This window comes from Oncorhynchus tshawytscha, linkage group LG13 (assembly GCF_018296145.1).
Source record: "Oncorhynchus tshawytscha isolate Ot180627B linkage group LG13, Otsh_v2.0, whole genome shotgun sequence".
In the NCBI taxonomy this organism is placed as follows: domain Eukaryota; kingdom Metazoa; phylum Chordata; class Actinopteri; order Salmoniformes; family Salmonidae; genus Oncorhynchus; species Oncorhynchus tshawytscha.
Window position 1 is genome coordinate 81,063,151 of NC_056441.1, and position 15,631 is coordinate 81,078,781.

At 43.2% G+C, this 15,631-nt stretch overlaps 1 protein-coding gene across 1 annotated transcript in view; it reads left to right on the top strand.

Annotated features, from left to right (window-relative positions):
• Window positions 1–14,059, top strand: part of LOC112237648 (cGMP-dependent 3',5'-cyclic phosphodiesterase-like) — a 92,440-nt gene extending 78,381 nt beyond the window's left edge. The window contains exons 7-19 of the mRNA XM_042294968.1: window positions 1,601–1,678; window positions 1,827–1,949; window positions 2,757–2,827; window positions 2,946–3,068; window positions 3,547–3,634; window positions 5,621–5,668; window positions 5,764–5,838; window positions 9,142–9,241; window positions 9,508–9,620; window positions 10,287–10,325; window positions 10,422–10,528; window positions 10,663–13,903; window positions 13,956–14,059. Coding sequence (XP_042150902.1) covers window positions 1,601–1,678; window positions 1,827–1,949; window positions 2,757–2,827; window positions 2,946–3,068; window positions 3,547–3,634; window positions 5,621–5,668; window positions 5,764–5,838; window positions 9,142–9,241; window positions 9,508–9,620; window positions 10,287–10,325; window positions 10,422–10,528; window positions 10,663–10,912 — 1,215 coding nt within the window. The 3' untranslated portion in view covers window positions 10,913–13,903; window positions 13,956–14,059. The remainder of the gene's footprint in view (window positions 1–1,600; window positions 1,679–1,826; window positions 1,950–2,756; window positions 2,828–2,945; window positions 3,069–3,546; window positions 3,635–5,620; window positions 5,669–5,763; window positions 5,839–9,141; window positions 9,242–9,507; window positions 9,621–10,286; window positions 10,326–10,421; window positions 10,529–10,662; window positions 13,904–13,955) is intronic.
• The last annotated feature ends 1,572 nt before the right edge of the window (window positions 14,060–15,631 follow it).

Below are 15,631 nucleotides of genomic sequence, written 5' to 3' on the forward strand. Positions count from 1 at the left end.
GGTTGACTAACTGGTCTCTCCTGTGTAATGATGTGGTTGTGGTTGACTAACTGGTCTCTCCTGTGCAATGATGTGGTTGACTGACTGGTCTCTCCTGTGTAATGATGTGGTTGACTAACTGGTCTCTCCTGTATAATAATGTGGTTGACTGACTGGTCTCTCCTGTATAATAATGTGGTTGACTGTCTGGTCTCTCCTGTATAATAATGTGGTTGACTGACTGGTCTCTCCTGTATAATAATGTGGTTGACTGTCTGGTCTCTCCTGTGTAATGATGTGGTTGACTAACTGGTCTCTCCTGTATAATGATGTGGTTGACTAACTGGTCTCTCCTGTATAATAATGTGGTTGACTGTCTGGTCTCTCCTGTATAATGATGTGGTTGACTAACTGGTCTCTCCTGTATAATAATGTGGTTGACTGACTGGTCTCTCCTGTGTAATGATGTGGTTGACTGACTGGTCTCTCCTGTGTAATGATGTGGTTGTGGTTGACTAACTGGTCTCTCCTGTGTAATGATGTGGTTGTGGTTGACTAACTGGTCTCTCCTGTGCAATGATGTGGTTGACTGACTGGTCTCTCCTGTGTAATGATGTGGTTGACTGACTGGTCTCTCCTGTATAATAATGTGGTTGACTAACTGGTCTCTCCTGTGTAATGATGTGGTTGTGGTTGACTGACTGGTCTCTCCTGTGCAATGATGTGGTTGTGGTTGACTAACTGGTCTCTCCTGTGTAATAATGTGGTTGACTGACTGGTCTCTCCTGTGTAATGATGTGGTTGACTGAGTGGTCTCTCTTGTGTAATGATGTGGTTGTGGTTGACTGACCGGTCTCTCCTGTGTAATAATGTGGTTGACTGACTAGTCCCTCCTGTATAATAATGTGGTTGACTGACTGGTGTCTCCTGTGTAATGATGTGGTTGACTGACTGGTCCCTCCTGTATAATAATGTGGTTGTGGTTGACTAACTGGTCTCCCCTGTGTAATGATGTGGTTGGCTGAGTGGTCTCTCCTGTGTAATGATGTGGTTGTGGTTGACTAACTGGTCTCTCCTGTGTAATGATGTGGTTGGCTGAGTGGTCTCTCCTGTGTAATGATGTGGTTGACTAACTGGTCTCCCCTGTGTAATGATGTGGTTGTGGTTGACTAACTGGTCTCTCCTGTGTAATGATGTGGTTGGCTGAGAGGTCTCTCCTGTGTACTGATGTGGTTGTGGTTGACTGACTGGTCTCTCCTGTGTAATGATGTGGTTGTGGTTGACTAACTGGTCTCTCCTGTGTAATGATGTGGTTGACTGAGTGGTCTCTCCTGTATAATAATGTAGTTGACTGAGTGGTCTCTCCTGTGTAATAATGTGGTTGACTGAGTGGTCTCTCCTGTGTAATGATGTGGTTGACTGAGTGGTCTCTCCTGTATAATAATGTAGTTGACTGAGTGGTCTCTCCTGTGTAATAATGTGGTTGACTGAGTGGTCTCTCCTGTGTAATAATGTGGTTGACTAACTGGTCTCTCCTGTATAATAATGTGGTTGACTGACTGGTCTCTCCTGTGTAATGATGTGGTTGTGGTTGACTGACTGGTCTCTCCTGTGTGTTCAGTCTCTTCTGTATAAGAAGGTCCATGAGGCTCAGTTCAGATCCCACCTGGCCAACGAGATGATGATGTACCACATGAAGGTGAAACACACATACTAACCCACACAGCACACACACACACATCCAGTGCAGCAGTAATGTGATTGTGTGTGTGTGTGTGTGTGTGTGTGTGTGTGTGTGTGTGTGTGTGTGTGTGTGTGTGTGCGTGTGTGTGTGCGTGTGTGTGTAGGTGTCAGCAGAGGAGGTGGCCCAGCTGTTGGTAACTGGGCTGGAGCCAGTGGAAGAGATTCATCCCTTATTCGCTGAGTTCACCTACACACCCCGTTCACTACCTGACGACAACACACCCATGGTAATACAGAGGAAGCGTGTGTGTGTGTTTACGTGCACATCCATGGAGATGTATAGTTTCAATTTCAGTTTTAAATGTCACAGGCACAAGTACAGTGAAATGCCTTTTCTTGCAACCCCCACAATGCAGTAATCAATAACAATGTGATACAAACAAATAACAAGGTAGAACAAAAACATACGAGATATAAAAATAAAAATAAGAAGATCTAGATAAAGTAAGTAAGCGTATTATTTACATGGTCAGTTCCAGTACTGTATTTACAATGTGCAAGGATACTAGATCGATAGAGGACTCAACTTGGAAATAACCTGTTTTAGCATGGACATTGCCATTGAGGGCTTCCACCATTTTAAAGTAGGTGATTCCTATGTGTTGGGAGTAATCAGCCAATAAACAGGGCATTGCATTTTTCTTCTGATTGGGTGCTATAGTTTGTAAATGGCTTTACTACCGCCATCTAGTGGCAACAACAAATTAATGACATGATTTGGTTCAGGATTTGATATCTGCAGGTGGTAGTAAATCACCAATATGAGCTTTACACTTCTTTCAAATATAAAAGAAGAAAGTTGACTACTTTAAAATGGAGGTAGCCTCAAAGGCGCACCCATTCTGTCACAGATCCTATAATGGTGTAGACACAAAGATAAGACCTCTTTCCATCTCTATGTGCACATCCAACAATCTTCCTCAGAAAAGCACAGTTTTGACCAATAAGAGTAAAACTGATTTGGGGAGTATCCAGCCAGATGAACACAGTTCCTGCTGAACTGTGTCTGATCTCTTCCCCTCCTGTGTGTCCAGGGCATCCTGAGTATGTTTGAGGACATGGGCTTCATCAACGCCTATAAGATTGACCTGCACACTCTGGCCAGGTACCTTTCACTCTCTCTCTTTCTCTCCAGTCCACTCACTGTCTGTGTGTCTGAAGAGGTAGCTATGGTGATGAAGTGGTTGTTATGGTGATTGATTGTGTGGTTGTCATGGTTTCAGGTTCTGTCTGATGGTAAAGAAGGGTTACAGAGATCCTCCCTATCACAACTGGACACATGCCTTCTCGGTCTCTCACTTCTGTTATCTCCTCTACAAGAACCTGGGCCTGGCCAACTACCTGGAGTAAGTAGACATACTACACCATATAGCGTATACCCTAAATACTACACCATCTACCCTATACCCTCACCCTACATAATACACCATCTGCCCTATACCCTCACCCTACATATTATACCCTAACCCTACATACTTTACCATCTACCCAATACACTAACCCTAGATTCTATAACATCTACCCTATACCCTATACACTACATACTATTCCATCTACCCTATACACTAACCCTACATACTGTACCATATACCCCATACACTAACCTTAGATACTACACCATCTACCCTATACCCTAAATACTATATCCTAACCCTACATACTGTACCATATACCCTATACATTAACCCTACACCTCTACAGGAATCTGGGCCTGGCCAACTACCTGGAGCTAGTAGAAACCCTGGCACCCTTTTTCCTATAATCTACATACTAAACCCTATTACCCTACAGTCTAACCTCATACCCCTCCCTCTCTGTCTGTAGGAATATAGAGATCTTTGCTCTCTTTGTCTCCTGTATGTGCCATGACCTGGACCACCGTGGGACTAACAACTCCTTTCAAGTGGCCTCAGTAAGACACCACACACACACACACACACACACACACACACACTCAAATGCACATGTACAGTGCATTCGGAAAGTATTCAGACCCCTTGACTTTTTTCACATTTTGTTATGTTATTAGACATTTTAGCAAATGTATTCAAAATAAAAAACAGAAATACCTTATTTGCGTAATATTCAGACCCTTTTCTATGATACTCGAAATTGAGCTCAGGTGCATCCTGTTTCCATTGATCATTCTTTAGATGTTTCTTCAACTTGATTGGAGTCCACCTTTGGTAAATTCAATTGATTGGACATTATTTGGAAAGGCAAACACCTGTCTATATAAGGTCCCACAGTTGACAGTGCATGTCAGAGCAAACACCAAGCCATGAGGTCAAAGGGACAGGATTGTGTCGAGGCACAGAAATGGGGAAGGGTACCAAAAAATGTCTGTGGCATTGAAGGTCCCCAAGAACACGTTGGCCTCCATCATTCTTAAATGGAAGAAATTTGGAACCACCAAGACTCTTCCTAGAGCTGGCCGCCCAGCCAAACTGAGCAATCGGGGGAGAAGGGCCTTGGTCAGGGATGTGACCAAGAACCCAATGGTCACTCTGACAGAGCTCCAGAGAACCTTTGTGGAGATGGGAGAAGCTTCCAGAAGGACAACAATCTCTGCAGCACTCCACCAATCAGGCCTTTATGGTAGACTGGCCAGACAGAAGCCACTCCTCAGTAAAAGGCACATGACAGCCTGCTTGGAGTTTGCCAAAAGGCACCTAAAGGACTCTCAGACCATGAGAAACAAGATTCTCTGGTCTCATGATTCCAAGATTGAATACCAAGCGTCATGTCTGGAGGAAACCTGGTACCATCCCTATGGTGAAGCATGTTGGTGGCAGCATCATGATGTGGGGATGTTTTTCAGCGGCAAGGACTGGGAGACTAGTCAGGATAGAGGAAAAGATGAATGGCGCAAAGTAGAGAGAGAGAGATCGTTGGTGAAAACCTGTTCCAGGGCGCTCAGGTCCTCACACTGTGGCGAAGGTTCACCTTCCAACAGGACAACGACCCTAAGCACACAGCCAAGACAATGCAGGAGTGGCTTCGGGACAAGTCTCTGAATGTCCTTGAGTGGCCTAGCCAGAATTCAGACTTGAACCAGATCAAACATCTCTGGAGAGACCTGAAAATAGCTGTGCAGTGACACTACACATCCAACCTGACAGAGCTTGAGAGGATCTACAGAGAAGAATGGGACAAACACATGAAAATACAGGTGTGCCAAGCTTGTAGCGTCATACCCAAGAAGACTCGATGCTATGATCGCTGCCAAAGGTGTTTCAACAAAGTACTGGGTAAACGGTCTGAATACTTACAGTACTAGTCAAAAGTTTGGACACACCTACTCATTCAAGGGTTTTTCTTTATTTTTACTATTTTCTACATTGTAGAATTATAGTGAAGACATCAAAACTATGAAGTAACACATATGGAGTCATGTAGTAACCAACAAAGTGTTAAACAAATCAAAATATATTTGAGATTCTTCAAAGTAAACACCCTTTGCCTTGATGACAGCTTTGCACTCTTGGCATTCTCTCAACCAGCTTCATGAGGTAGTCACCTTTTTAATCCATTTTTAATACATTTGCAAAAATGTCTAAAAAACAGTTTTTGCTTTGTCATTATGGGGTATTATGTGTAGATTGATGGGGGGGAGATTTAAACCATTTTATAAAAAGTCTGTAACGTATCAAATGTGTAAAAAGTCAAAGGGTCTGAATACTTTCTGAATTCACTGTACATGTAGGCACAGCCTGGAAGACAGCCCTCACACACACAACCTCGCTCAACACACATACAGGTATAGCACCAGTAACACCTGTCGAACACACAGTAGGAAAAGTCAAGGAAAAACAAGGGTAGTACACTTCAGTAATTACAGCAGCATAGAGAGCAGGTCTATCTATGGAACAACGTGTTCTGTCTTCCTCCTCTACAGCAATCTGTCCTGGCTGCCCTCTACAGCTCAGAGGGCTCTGTGATGGAGGTAAAAACACACACATTTATCTCTGGGACTATAGTGACACCTAGTGGCCATCCTTTAACCTCCTATCCCATAATAACCTGTGTTTGTTTCCACAGCGACACCACTTTGCCCAAGCCATAGCCATTCTGAACACCCACGGCTGCAACATCTTCGACAAGTTCTCCAGAAAGGTCCGTTTCTCTCCAGCCTGGGATCCCGCACTGCTGTTGTGTTGTGTTAACAGGACACCCAGGACTGTTATAGGTTGTGTGTGTCTGTGTGTCTGTGTGTGTGTGTGTGTGTGTTGTGTTAACAGGACACCCAGGACTGTTATAGGTTGTGTGTGTCTGTGTGTGTGTGTGTGTGTGTGTTGTGTTAACAGGACACCCAGGACTGTAATAGGGTGTGTGTGTGTGTGTGTGTGTGTGTGTGTGTGTGTGTGTGTGTGTGTGTGTGTGTGTGTGTGTGTGTGTGTGTGTGTGTGTGTGTGTGTGTGTGTGTGTGTGTGTGTGTGTGTGTGTAACAGGACACCCAGGACTGTAATAGGGTGTGTGTGTGTGTGTTGTGTTGTGTTAACAGGACACCCAGGACTGTAATAGGGTGTGTGTGTTGTGTTAACAGGACACCCAGGACTGTTATAAGTTGTGTTTCTGTGTGTGTGTGTTAACAGCACTGTAACATAACTAATGTATATGGTAATTATGGGTGTTATCACCAGTAAAATACTCTGAAACATTTTACTGTAGCATACTGTAAATGATGGTGCTTTGTGGGAAAATGTTGTGGGTGGGAAAATAATTGCTATATTTCGAATGGTTCTGTAATTCCACCCCACAGAATACACTACGGTATCTTTGGAGCGCCAAAAACCTTTTGACCACTAGTGGGCGCATGACATTGTTGTTTCTGGCTCATTAACATATTTTGTTGCGTGCCTTGTAAGAGGATTTAATATTTATTTCATGGTCAGAATGCTGTACCAATTTAACTTTTATGTGGTTGTAGTGTCCCATCAATTTAAATATATCGGAGACATTGGAGTGGCAGCTTGTCGTAAACCTTAAATGGTTGAGCATTTTGCTATGTCATTTTGCCTGGTAGTCGCTGCCAGTTTGGAATCCTTTGTTAAGGCCTCTAGAAGTGCAAGTGACTTAAAACACCAGATATTCAATAATGTATTGTAATGTGGAAACACGTTACCTAGTAGCAAGTCTGCTTGCACCAATCCCTTGTAATTACAGAAAAATGCTGTGAAATACAAACCTTTCCCCTCAATGAATTTCCTTAATCTATCCATTCATTCTGATTGTGGTGGCATTTACTTCATTACAGAGTACCTTCTTTTCATACCATATTTACAGTGGGGCAAAAAAGTATTTAGTCAGCCACCAATTGTGCAAGTTCTCCCACTTAAAAAGATGAGAGAGGCCTGTGATTTTCATCATTGGTACACTTCAACTATGACAGACAAAATGAGGGGAAACAATCTAGAAAATCACATTGTAGGATTTTTTATGAATTTATTTGCAAATTATGGTGGAAAATAAATATTTGGTCACCTACAAACAAGCAAGATTTCTGGCTCTCACAGACCTGTAACTTCTTCTTTAAGACGCTCCTCTGTCCTCCACTCGTTACCTGTATTAATGGCACCTGTTTGAACTTGTTATCAGTATAAAAGACACCTGTCCACAACCTCAAACAGTCACGCTCCAAACTCCACTATGGCCAAGACCAAAGAGCTGTCAAAGGACACCAGAAACAAAATTGTAGACCTGCACCAGGCTGGGAAGACTGAATCTGCAATAGGTAAGCAGCTTGGTTTGAAGAAATCAACTGTGGGAGCAATTATTAGGAAATGGAAGACATACAAGACCACTGATGATCTCCCTCGATCTGGGGCTCCACGCAAGATCTCACACCGTGGGGTCAAAATGATCACAAGAACGGTGAGCAAAAATCACAGAACCACACGGGGGGGGGATCTAATGTCATATGGTCAAATGAAAGCAAAATATACTTTTTTGGTAAAAACTCAACTCGTTGTGTTTGGAGGACAAAGAATGCTGAGTTGCATCCAAAGAACACCATACCTACTGTGAAGCATGGGGGTGGAAACATCATGCTTTGGGGCTGTTTTTCTGCAAAGGGACCAGGACGACTGATGCGTGTAAAGGAAAGAATGAATGGGGCCATGTATCGTGAGATTTTGAGTGAAAACCTCCTTCCATCAGCAAGGGCATTGAAGATGAAACCTGGCTGGGTCTTTCAGCATGACAATGATCCCAAACACACCGCCCGGGCAACGAAGGAGTGGATTCGTAAGAAGCATTTCAAGGTCCTGTAGTGGCCTAGCCAGTCTCCAGATCTCAACCCCATAGAAAATCTTTGGAGGGAGTTGAAAGTCCGTGTTGTCCAGCAACAGCCCCAAAACATCACTGCTCTAGAGGAGATCTGCATGGAGGAATGGGCCAAAATACCAGCAACAGTGTGTGAAAACCTTGTGAAGACTTACAGAAAACGTTTGACCTCTGTCATTGCCAACAAAGGGTTGTTGGGGAATAATCAGAATTAGTTGGTAACATAGGTAAGATGTTTTATATTCATCATATGTTTGTAAGTTACTTCTCATCAGAATGTTTATACTGTGGCCGGGGTTGCAGTTATCTGTTCTATGTCAAGACTAAGTTACTTGGGCCGGGGAGAGGTCAAGCGTGTATCTCTTGGCTCCACAATGTCTGTGTGCCAGTCAATGTGTCTCTGTGATCTTGTCAAGATAGGATGGATTTGATATATGCCTGTTGATATGGAGGATTTGTTTAGGTTCTGAGTTTGAGAAAAGACATAGTTTAAGAGACAAAGCTGAACGATAAATTATGCCGATGCTGTCTGGCTATGTGTGTCTTTGCTATAAAGGATCTCAGTTGCAATGTGTAAGGGACTCTCAGAGAATTAATTTATAGACACTGAATTGATCTGAGAGTCACAGGGTTGTGATGGAGCTCTTATAATTAAAGATGGACTTTGTGATAACTAACTCTGACTTGTGTGTGGTTTACTCTCATGATATGGTAAATACAGGAAATTTCCACGACACGACTTACAGAAAATGTTTGACCTCTGTCATTGCCAACAAAGGGTATAAAACAAAGTATTGAGATAAACTTTTGTTATTGACCAAATACTTATTTTCCACCATAATTTGCAAATAAATTCATTCAAAATCCTACAATGTGATTTTCTGGATTTTTTTTCTAATTTTGTCTGTCATAGTTGAAGTGTACCTATGATGAAAATTACAGGCCTCTCTCATCTTTTTTAAGTGGGAGAACTTGCACAATTGGTGGCTGACTAAATACTTTTTTGCCCCAGTGTATATTACAGTATTTTACTTGCCGTCGAGCTGCCTGTCAGATACGGTCAAATTCACAGTAACCGCTTCACAGTGAGCAAACCCAGGACTATTATAGGCTGTGTGTGTGTGTGGTTGTCAGGACTACCAGAGGATGTTGGACTTGATGAGGGATATTATCCTGGCCACTGACCTGGCTCACCACCTCCGCATCTTCCCCGACCTGCAAAGGATGGCTGACGGTAAGGCTGTGTGTGTGTGTGTGTGTGTGTGTGTGTGTGTGTGCGTGTGTGTGCGTGCGTGCGTGCGTGCGTGCGTTGTACTTTTTTTGCACCTAAACCGAGGGAAACAATTGTCAGCCTTAGGCAATAGAAGGTTTGAGTCTACCTAGGCTGACAATCTCGCCCCACGGGAGGTGTATGTGTGTGAGTATGATAGTCTTCCATTTTCTTTCCCTTTCTGTGTGAATGTCTGTGTGTGAATGTCTGTGTGTGTGTGTGTGTCCTAGCTGGCTACAATCCCAGGAATCAGACCCACCGTTCTCTGCTGCTGTGCTTGCTGATGACCTCATGCGACCTGTCGGACCAGACCAAGGGCTGGAAGACCACCCGCAAGATTGCTGTGAGGAACCCTAACGTCTACTCCTAACCACAACCTCAACCACAACCCTGACCCTCAACCACAACCCTGACCCTCAACCACAACCCTGACCCTCAACCACAACCCTGACCCACAACCCTAACCCTCAACCACAACCCTTACCCTAGCTTCATGTCCATATGCAGGTTCAACCCTAACCCTCAACCACAACCCTAACCCACAACCCTAACCCTCAACCACAACCCTTACCCTAGCTTCATGTCCATATGCAGGTTCAACCCTAACCCTCAACCACAACACTCAACCACAACCCTAACCCTCAACCACAACCCTTACCCTAGCTTCATGTCCATATGCAGGTTCAACCCTAACCCTCAACCACAACCCTTACCCTAGCTTCATGTCCATATGCAGGTTCAACCCTAACCCTAACCTCAACCACAACCCTAACCAAAACCCAGACACTAACCCTATAGGTTCATGTTCATATCCTACACCTAACCCTAGCCTCAACCCTAACCTAAATCCTCAACCCTAACCTCAACCTTAACCTCAACCCTAACCTCAACCCTAACCTAAATCCTCAACCCTAACCTCAAATCTAACCTAAATCCTCAACCCTAACCCTAACCCCAGACCCTAGTTGACCTTTGACCCTAAACCAATTTTTCTCTCCTCTGTATTCAGGAGCTGATCTATAAAGAGTTCTTCTCCCAGGGGGATCTGGTATGTGTGCTGCACTTTATTCCTGTACCGTATTTGTGTGTGTGTGTTGGGGGGGTGAGTGTGTATCTGACACGTTTAACTTGCTTGTGTGTGCAGGAGAAGGCGATGGGGAATCGTCCCAGTGAGATGATGGACAGAGAGAAGGCCTACATCCCAGAGCTACAGATCAGCTTCATGGAACACATCGCCATGCCCATCTACAAGTAAGAACCAATCACAACACAGAGTTTATCACTACTGACCCAATCACAACACAGCGTTTATCACTACTGACCCAATCACAACACGGCCCACAGCACCACCTAATATTGTGTCCCACACCCCTGTCCTCTCATAGGCTGCTGTCAGAGCTGTTACCAGGGGCAACCGAGCTGTATGAGCGTGTAGCGACCAATCGAGTACAGTGGACCAAAGTCTCCCACAAGTTCAGCGTCCGTGGGTTGCCTAGCAACAATAGCCTCGACTTCCTGGATGAAGAGTATGAATTGCTGCAATCCCAGGGTGCACTTGGGGACGACAGCCACTGCGATGACACCCATTGCCTCAACGGTTGCCTGGATGAGGGGGACGGGGGGAGGGGCCTGTAACCATACCGACCAATGGGAGTGGAGAAAGCAGTATCTCTAGGCTAATAGAAACCTAAGGACACTATTCCCTTTTTACGTCCTCAAGCGGAGAAGGCGGGACTCTGAGACAGTTTGACATTTGACTGACAGCTGTCAATCTCTAAGGCTGAGCAAAACAGATGGAGTGAACCGCAGGAGGGACGATTCAGATGAGTCATTTCAAAGGAGTCGATTCAGACTAGTCGATTCAGACGATTCCTGTAGATGCTAAATGTGACTGAACTCCTGTGAGGAAAGCAGAGAGTCGTGTTGACTCTGGAAATGATCATTTTCATAACGAGGTCTCCGTTCATATTCTTCTGAGTTTCTGTTTCACACACAGGCTCACAGACACCTAATAGGTCAATACCTGTGTAATAATACATAGGTAAAGAGCACCTTTCCTAGTTAACAGAAAGCTGTGTAGTACGGAGGACAGTTCTGGAATCTGTTGGTTTATGTTGTTTTAAGATCATCAGAATCCCTCCCATCAGCCCACACACACCCTGATGAGCTGCTATGTCACTCATATGACTGCTTATGTATACTGTATGTAGCCTACACCTTGTGTGTTACACCCTTTATCTCAGCCAGTATTGGATGTATTTTTCATGTCTTAGGCATCATGTAAGTCTCTAGTTTGCCAGATATTATATTTGTTATTATATATGGAGCCCATCGGTGGCCCTGCGATGCCCAGTGGTCATTGAGGGAAACTGTATCTGCCTTGTGTCTGCCTTGTGAGTGGAACTTCCCTCTTTTGGAAATGGGGACAGTTTGACAGTCAATGATCACTGGTCAGTGCCATTCTCGTTAGCTAAAATCTTCTATCCCCGGAGTGCGCACACACACAGACATACACACAGACACCACAACCACCATTACAACCTTCACAACAAGAGCCACTAAGAGCCATTCCTATTTTCTTCTTAGTGTTTCTCTCTGTGTCTCTATATAACCCCTATAACCCTCTATATAAGTGAAGCCCTTTAAATGATCCAGTGTCATCATGTGTGTGTGTGTGTGTGTGTGTGTGTGTGTGTGTGTGTGTGTGTGTGTGTGTGTGTGTGTGTGTGTTTTGTGTGTGTGTGTGTGTGTGTGTGTGTGTGTTTTGTACGGATCTGCCTTATCGTGCATCTATGCTGCCTTTCTCAGAGCTTACCATGTTGGACCATAGATACAAACAGACACAGAGGCCAAACAGTATCTCCAGTGTGTTGATGAACAGACCTATAGATGACAGTGTGTTGATGAACAGACCTGTAGATGACAGTGTGTTGATGAACAGACCTATAGATGACAGTGTGTTGATGAACAGACCTGTAGATGACAGTGTGTTGATGAACAGACCTATAGATGACAGTGTGTTGATGAACAGACCTGTAGATGACAGTGTGTTGATGAACAGACCTATAGATGACAGTGTGTTGATGAACAGACCTATAGATGACAGTGTGTTGATGAACAGACTTGTAGATGACAGTGTGTTGATGAACAGACCTATAGATGACAGTGTGTTGATGAACAGACCTATAGATGACAGTGTGTTGATGAACAGACCTGTAGATGACAGTGTGTTGATGAACAGACCTATAGATGACAGTGTGTTGATGAACAGACCTGTAGATGACAGTGTGTTGATGAACAGACCTATAGATGACAGTGTGTTGATGAACAGACCTATAGATTACAGTGTGTTGATGAACAGACCTATAGATGACAGTGTGTTGATGAACAGACCTGTAGATGACAGTGTGTTGATGAACAGACCTATAGATGACAGTGTGTTGATGAACAGACCTATAGATGACAGTGTGTTGATGAACAGACTTGTAGATGACAGTGTGTTGATGAACAGACCTATAGATGACAGTGTGTTGATGAACAGACCTGTAGATGACAGTGTGTTGATGAACAGACCTATAGATGACAGTGTGTTGATGAACAGACCTATAGATGACAGTGTGTTGATGAACAGACCTATAGATGACAGTGTGTTGATGAACAGACTTGTAGATGACAGTGTGTTGATGAACAGACCTGTAGATGACAGTGTGTTGATGAACAGACCTATAGATGTCAGTGTGTTGATGAACAGACCTATAGATGACAGTGTGTTGATGAACAGACCTATAGATGACAGTGTGTTGATGAACAGACCTGTAGATGACAGTGTGTTGATGAACAGACCTATAGATGACAGTGTGTTGATGAACAGACCTATAGATGACAGTGTGTTGATGAACAGACCTGTAGATGACAGTGTATTGATGAACAGACCTATAGATGACATTGTGTTGATAAACAGACCTATAGATGACCGTGTGTTGATAAACAGACCTATAGATGACAGTGTGTTGATGAACAGACCTATAGATGACAGTGTGTTGGTTATCATTGTGTTGGTTATCATTGTGTTGGTTAACAGTGTGTTGGTTATCATTGTGTTGGTTAACAGTGTGTTGGTTAACAGTGTGTTGGTTATCATTGTGTTGGTTAACAGTGTGTTGGTTATCAGTGAGTTCACTGTCTCAGGAGTTTAAAACACACTACCACTCAACTCCAATCAATCAATCACCTAAATGTTAAACTAATGTGTGAAACTGCTGCTCGGTGAAGCAACAGCTTAGCCTCACCACATGTCAGGGCTTACATACTGTATATGTGGAAGAATTAAGGCCATACATGTGAATATATTTCTTAAAAGGGCGTACATGTCAATATATTTGTTAGAGGAATGAACTGGGGATCTTGGTTAGGTGATTGGGGCGTACAGGTCAATATATTTGTTAGGTGAATGAACTGGGGATCTTGGTTAGGTGATTGGGGCGTACAGGTCAATATATTTGTTAGGTGAATGAACTGGGGATCTTGGTTAGGTGATTGGGGCGTACAGGTCAATATATTTGTTAGGTGAATGAACTGGGGATCTTGGTTAGGTGATTGGGGCGTACAGGTCAATATATTTGTTAGGTGAATGAACTGGGGATCTTGGTTAATTGGGGCGTAACAATATATTTGTTAGGTGAATGAACTGGGGATCTTGGTTAGGTGATTGGGGCGTACAGGTCAATATATTTGTTAGGTGAATGAACTGGGGATCTTGGTTAGGTGATTGGGGCGTACAGGTCAATATATTTGTTAGATGAATGAACTGGGGATCTTGGTTAGGTGATTGGGGCGTGCAGGTCAATATATTTGTTAGATGAATGAACTGGGGATCTTGGTTAGGTGTTCAGGGCGTGCAGGTCAATATATTTGTTAGATGAATGGGGTATAGGTGAATATATGGATGGACTGCATATAGCTTAATATATTTTGTAGATGATTCTCCCTCAGGATGTCTGTGTGTATGACTTCACTGACTTTGACTTCATGTTATTGTACAGATTTGAACTGTTCTAATGGCATTCAGGTAGGCTAGCGATCTGAAGCCTCGCTCTAGTGCTGTATACCTGTGAACTCTGAACTCTGACCCCTGATGAACACAGATTAACTTCCTCTTTTCCCCTGTTGTTGTTGTTTTCCGTCCTTCCATTCCAGATCTGCCTTCTTCATATGTGTTTTGATGATGATGATGCAGAAACTCTGATGTAAATACAGTCTGATCTTAAATTATTACTTTAGACAGTTGTCTCTCTTAACTTTGTTTTACGTTAGTGTGTTTGTGTCAGCGAGTCAGGGCTCCGTCATGTGCCAATCTCCATCTCCACGGAAACGCAGGATTCTTACCTGTGATGTAATCTCATAGGCTATATATAAATGCTGTAAATAACAGTTTATGAAGTGTTACTTGATTCTATGTAATTATTACAATGAGGACTATTTTAATTACTTCATGTTATACAGTTGAAGTCAGAAGTTTACATACACTTAGGTTGGAGTCACATAAAACTCGTTTTTCAACCACTCCACACATTTCTTGTTAACAAACTATAGTTTTGGCAAGTCGGTTAGGACATCTACTTTGTGCATGACACAAGTCATTTTTCCAACAATTATTTTCAGACAGATTATTTCACTTATAATTCACTGTATCACAATTCCAGTGGGTCAGATGTTTACATTCACTAAGTTGACTATGCCTTTAAACAGCTTGTGAAAATCCAGAAAATTATGTAATGGCTATAGAAGCTTCCTGATAGGCTAATTTACATCATTTGAGTCAATTGGAGGTGTACCTGTGGATGTATTTCAAGGCCTACCTTCAAACTCAGTGCCTCTTTGTTTGACATCATGGGAAAATCAAAATCAAAAATAAATCAGCCAAGACCTGGTCTGGTTCCTCCTTCCAAACACCTGAAGGTACCACATTCATTTGTACAAACAATATTACGCAAGTATAAACACCATGGGACCACGCAGCCGTCATACCGCTCAGGAAGGAAGGGCGTTCTGTCTCCTAGAGATGAACGGACTTCGGTGTGAAATGTGCAAATCAATCCCAGAACAACAGCAAAGAACCTTGTGAAGATGTTGGAGAAAACAGATACAAAAGTATTTTTATCCACAGTAAAACGAGTCCTATATCGACATAACCTAAAAGGCCGCTCAGCAAGGAAGAAGCCACTGCTCCAAAACCGCCATAAAAAAGTCAGACTACGGTTTGCAACTGCACATGGGGACAAAGTTCGTACTTTTTGGAGAAATGTCCTCTGGTCTGATGAAACAAAAATAGAATTGTTTGGCCATAATGACCAT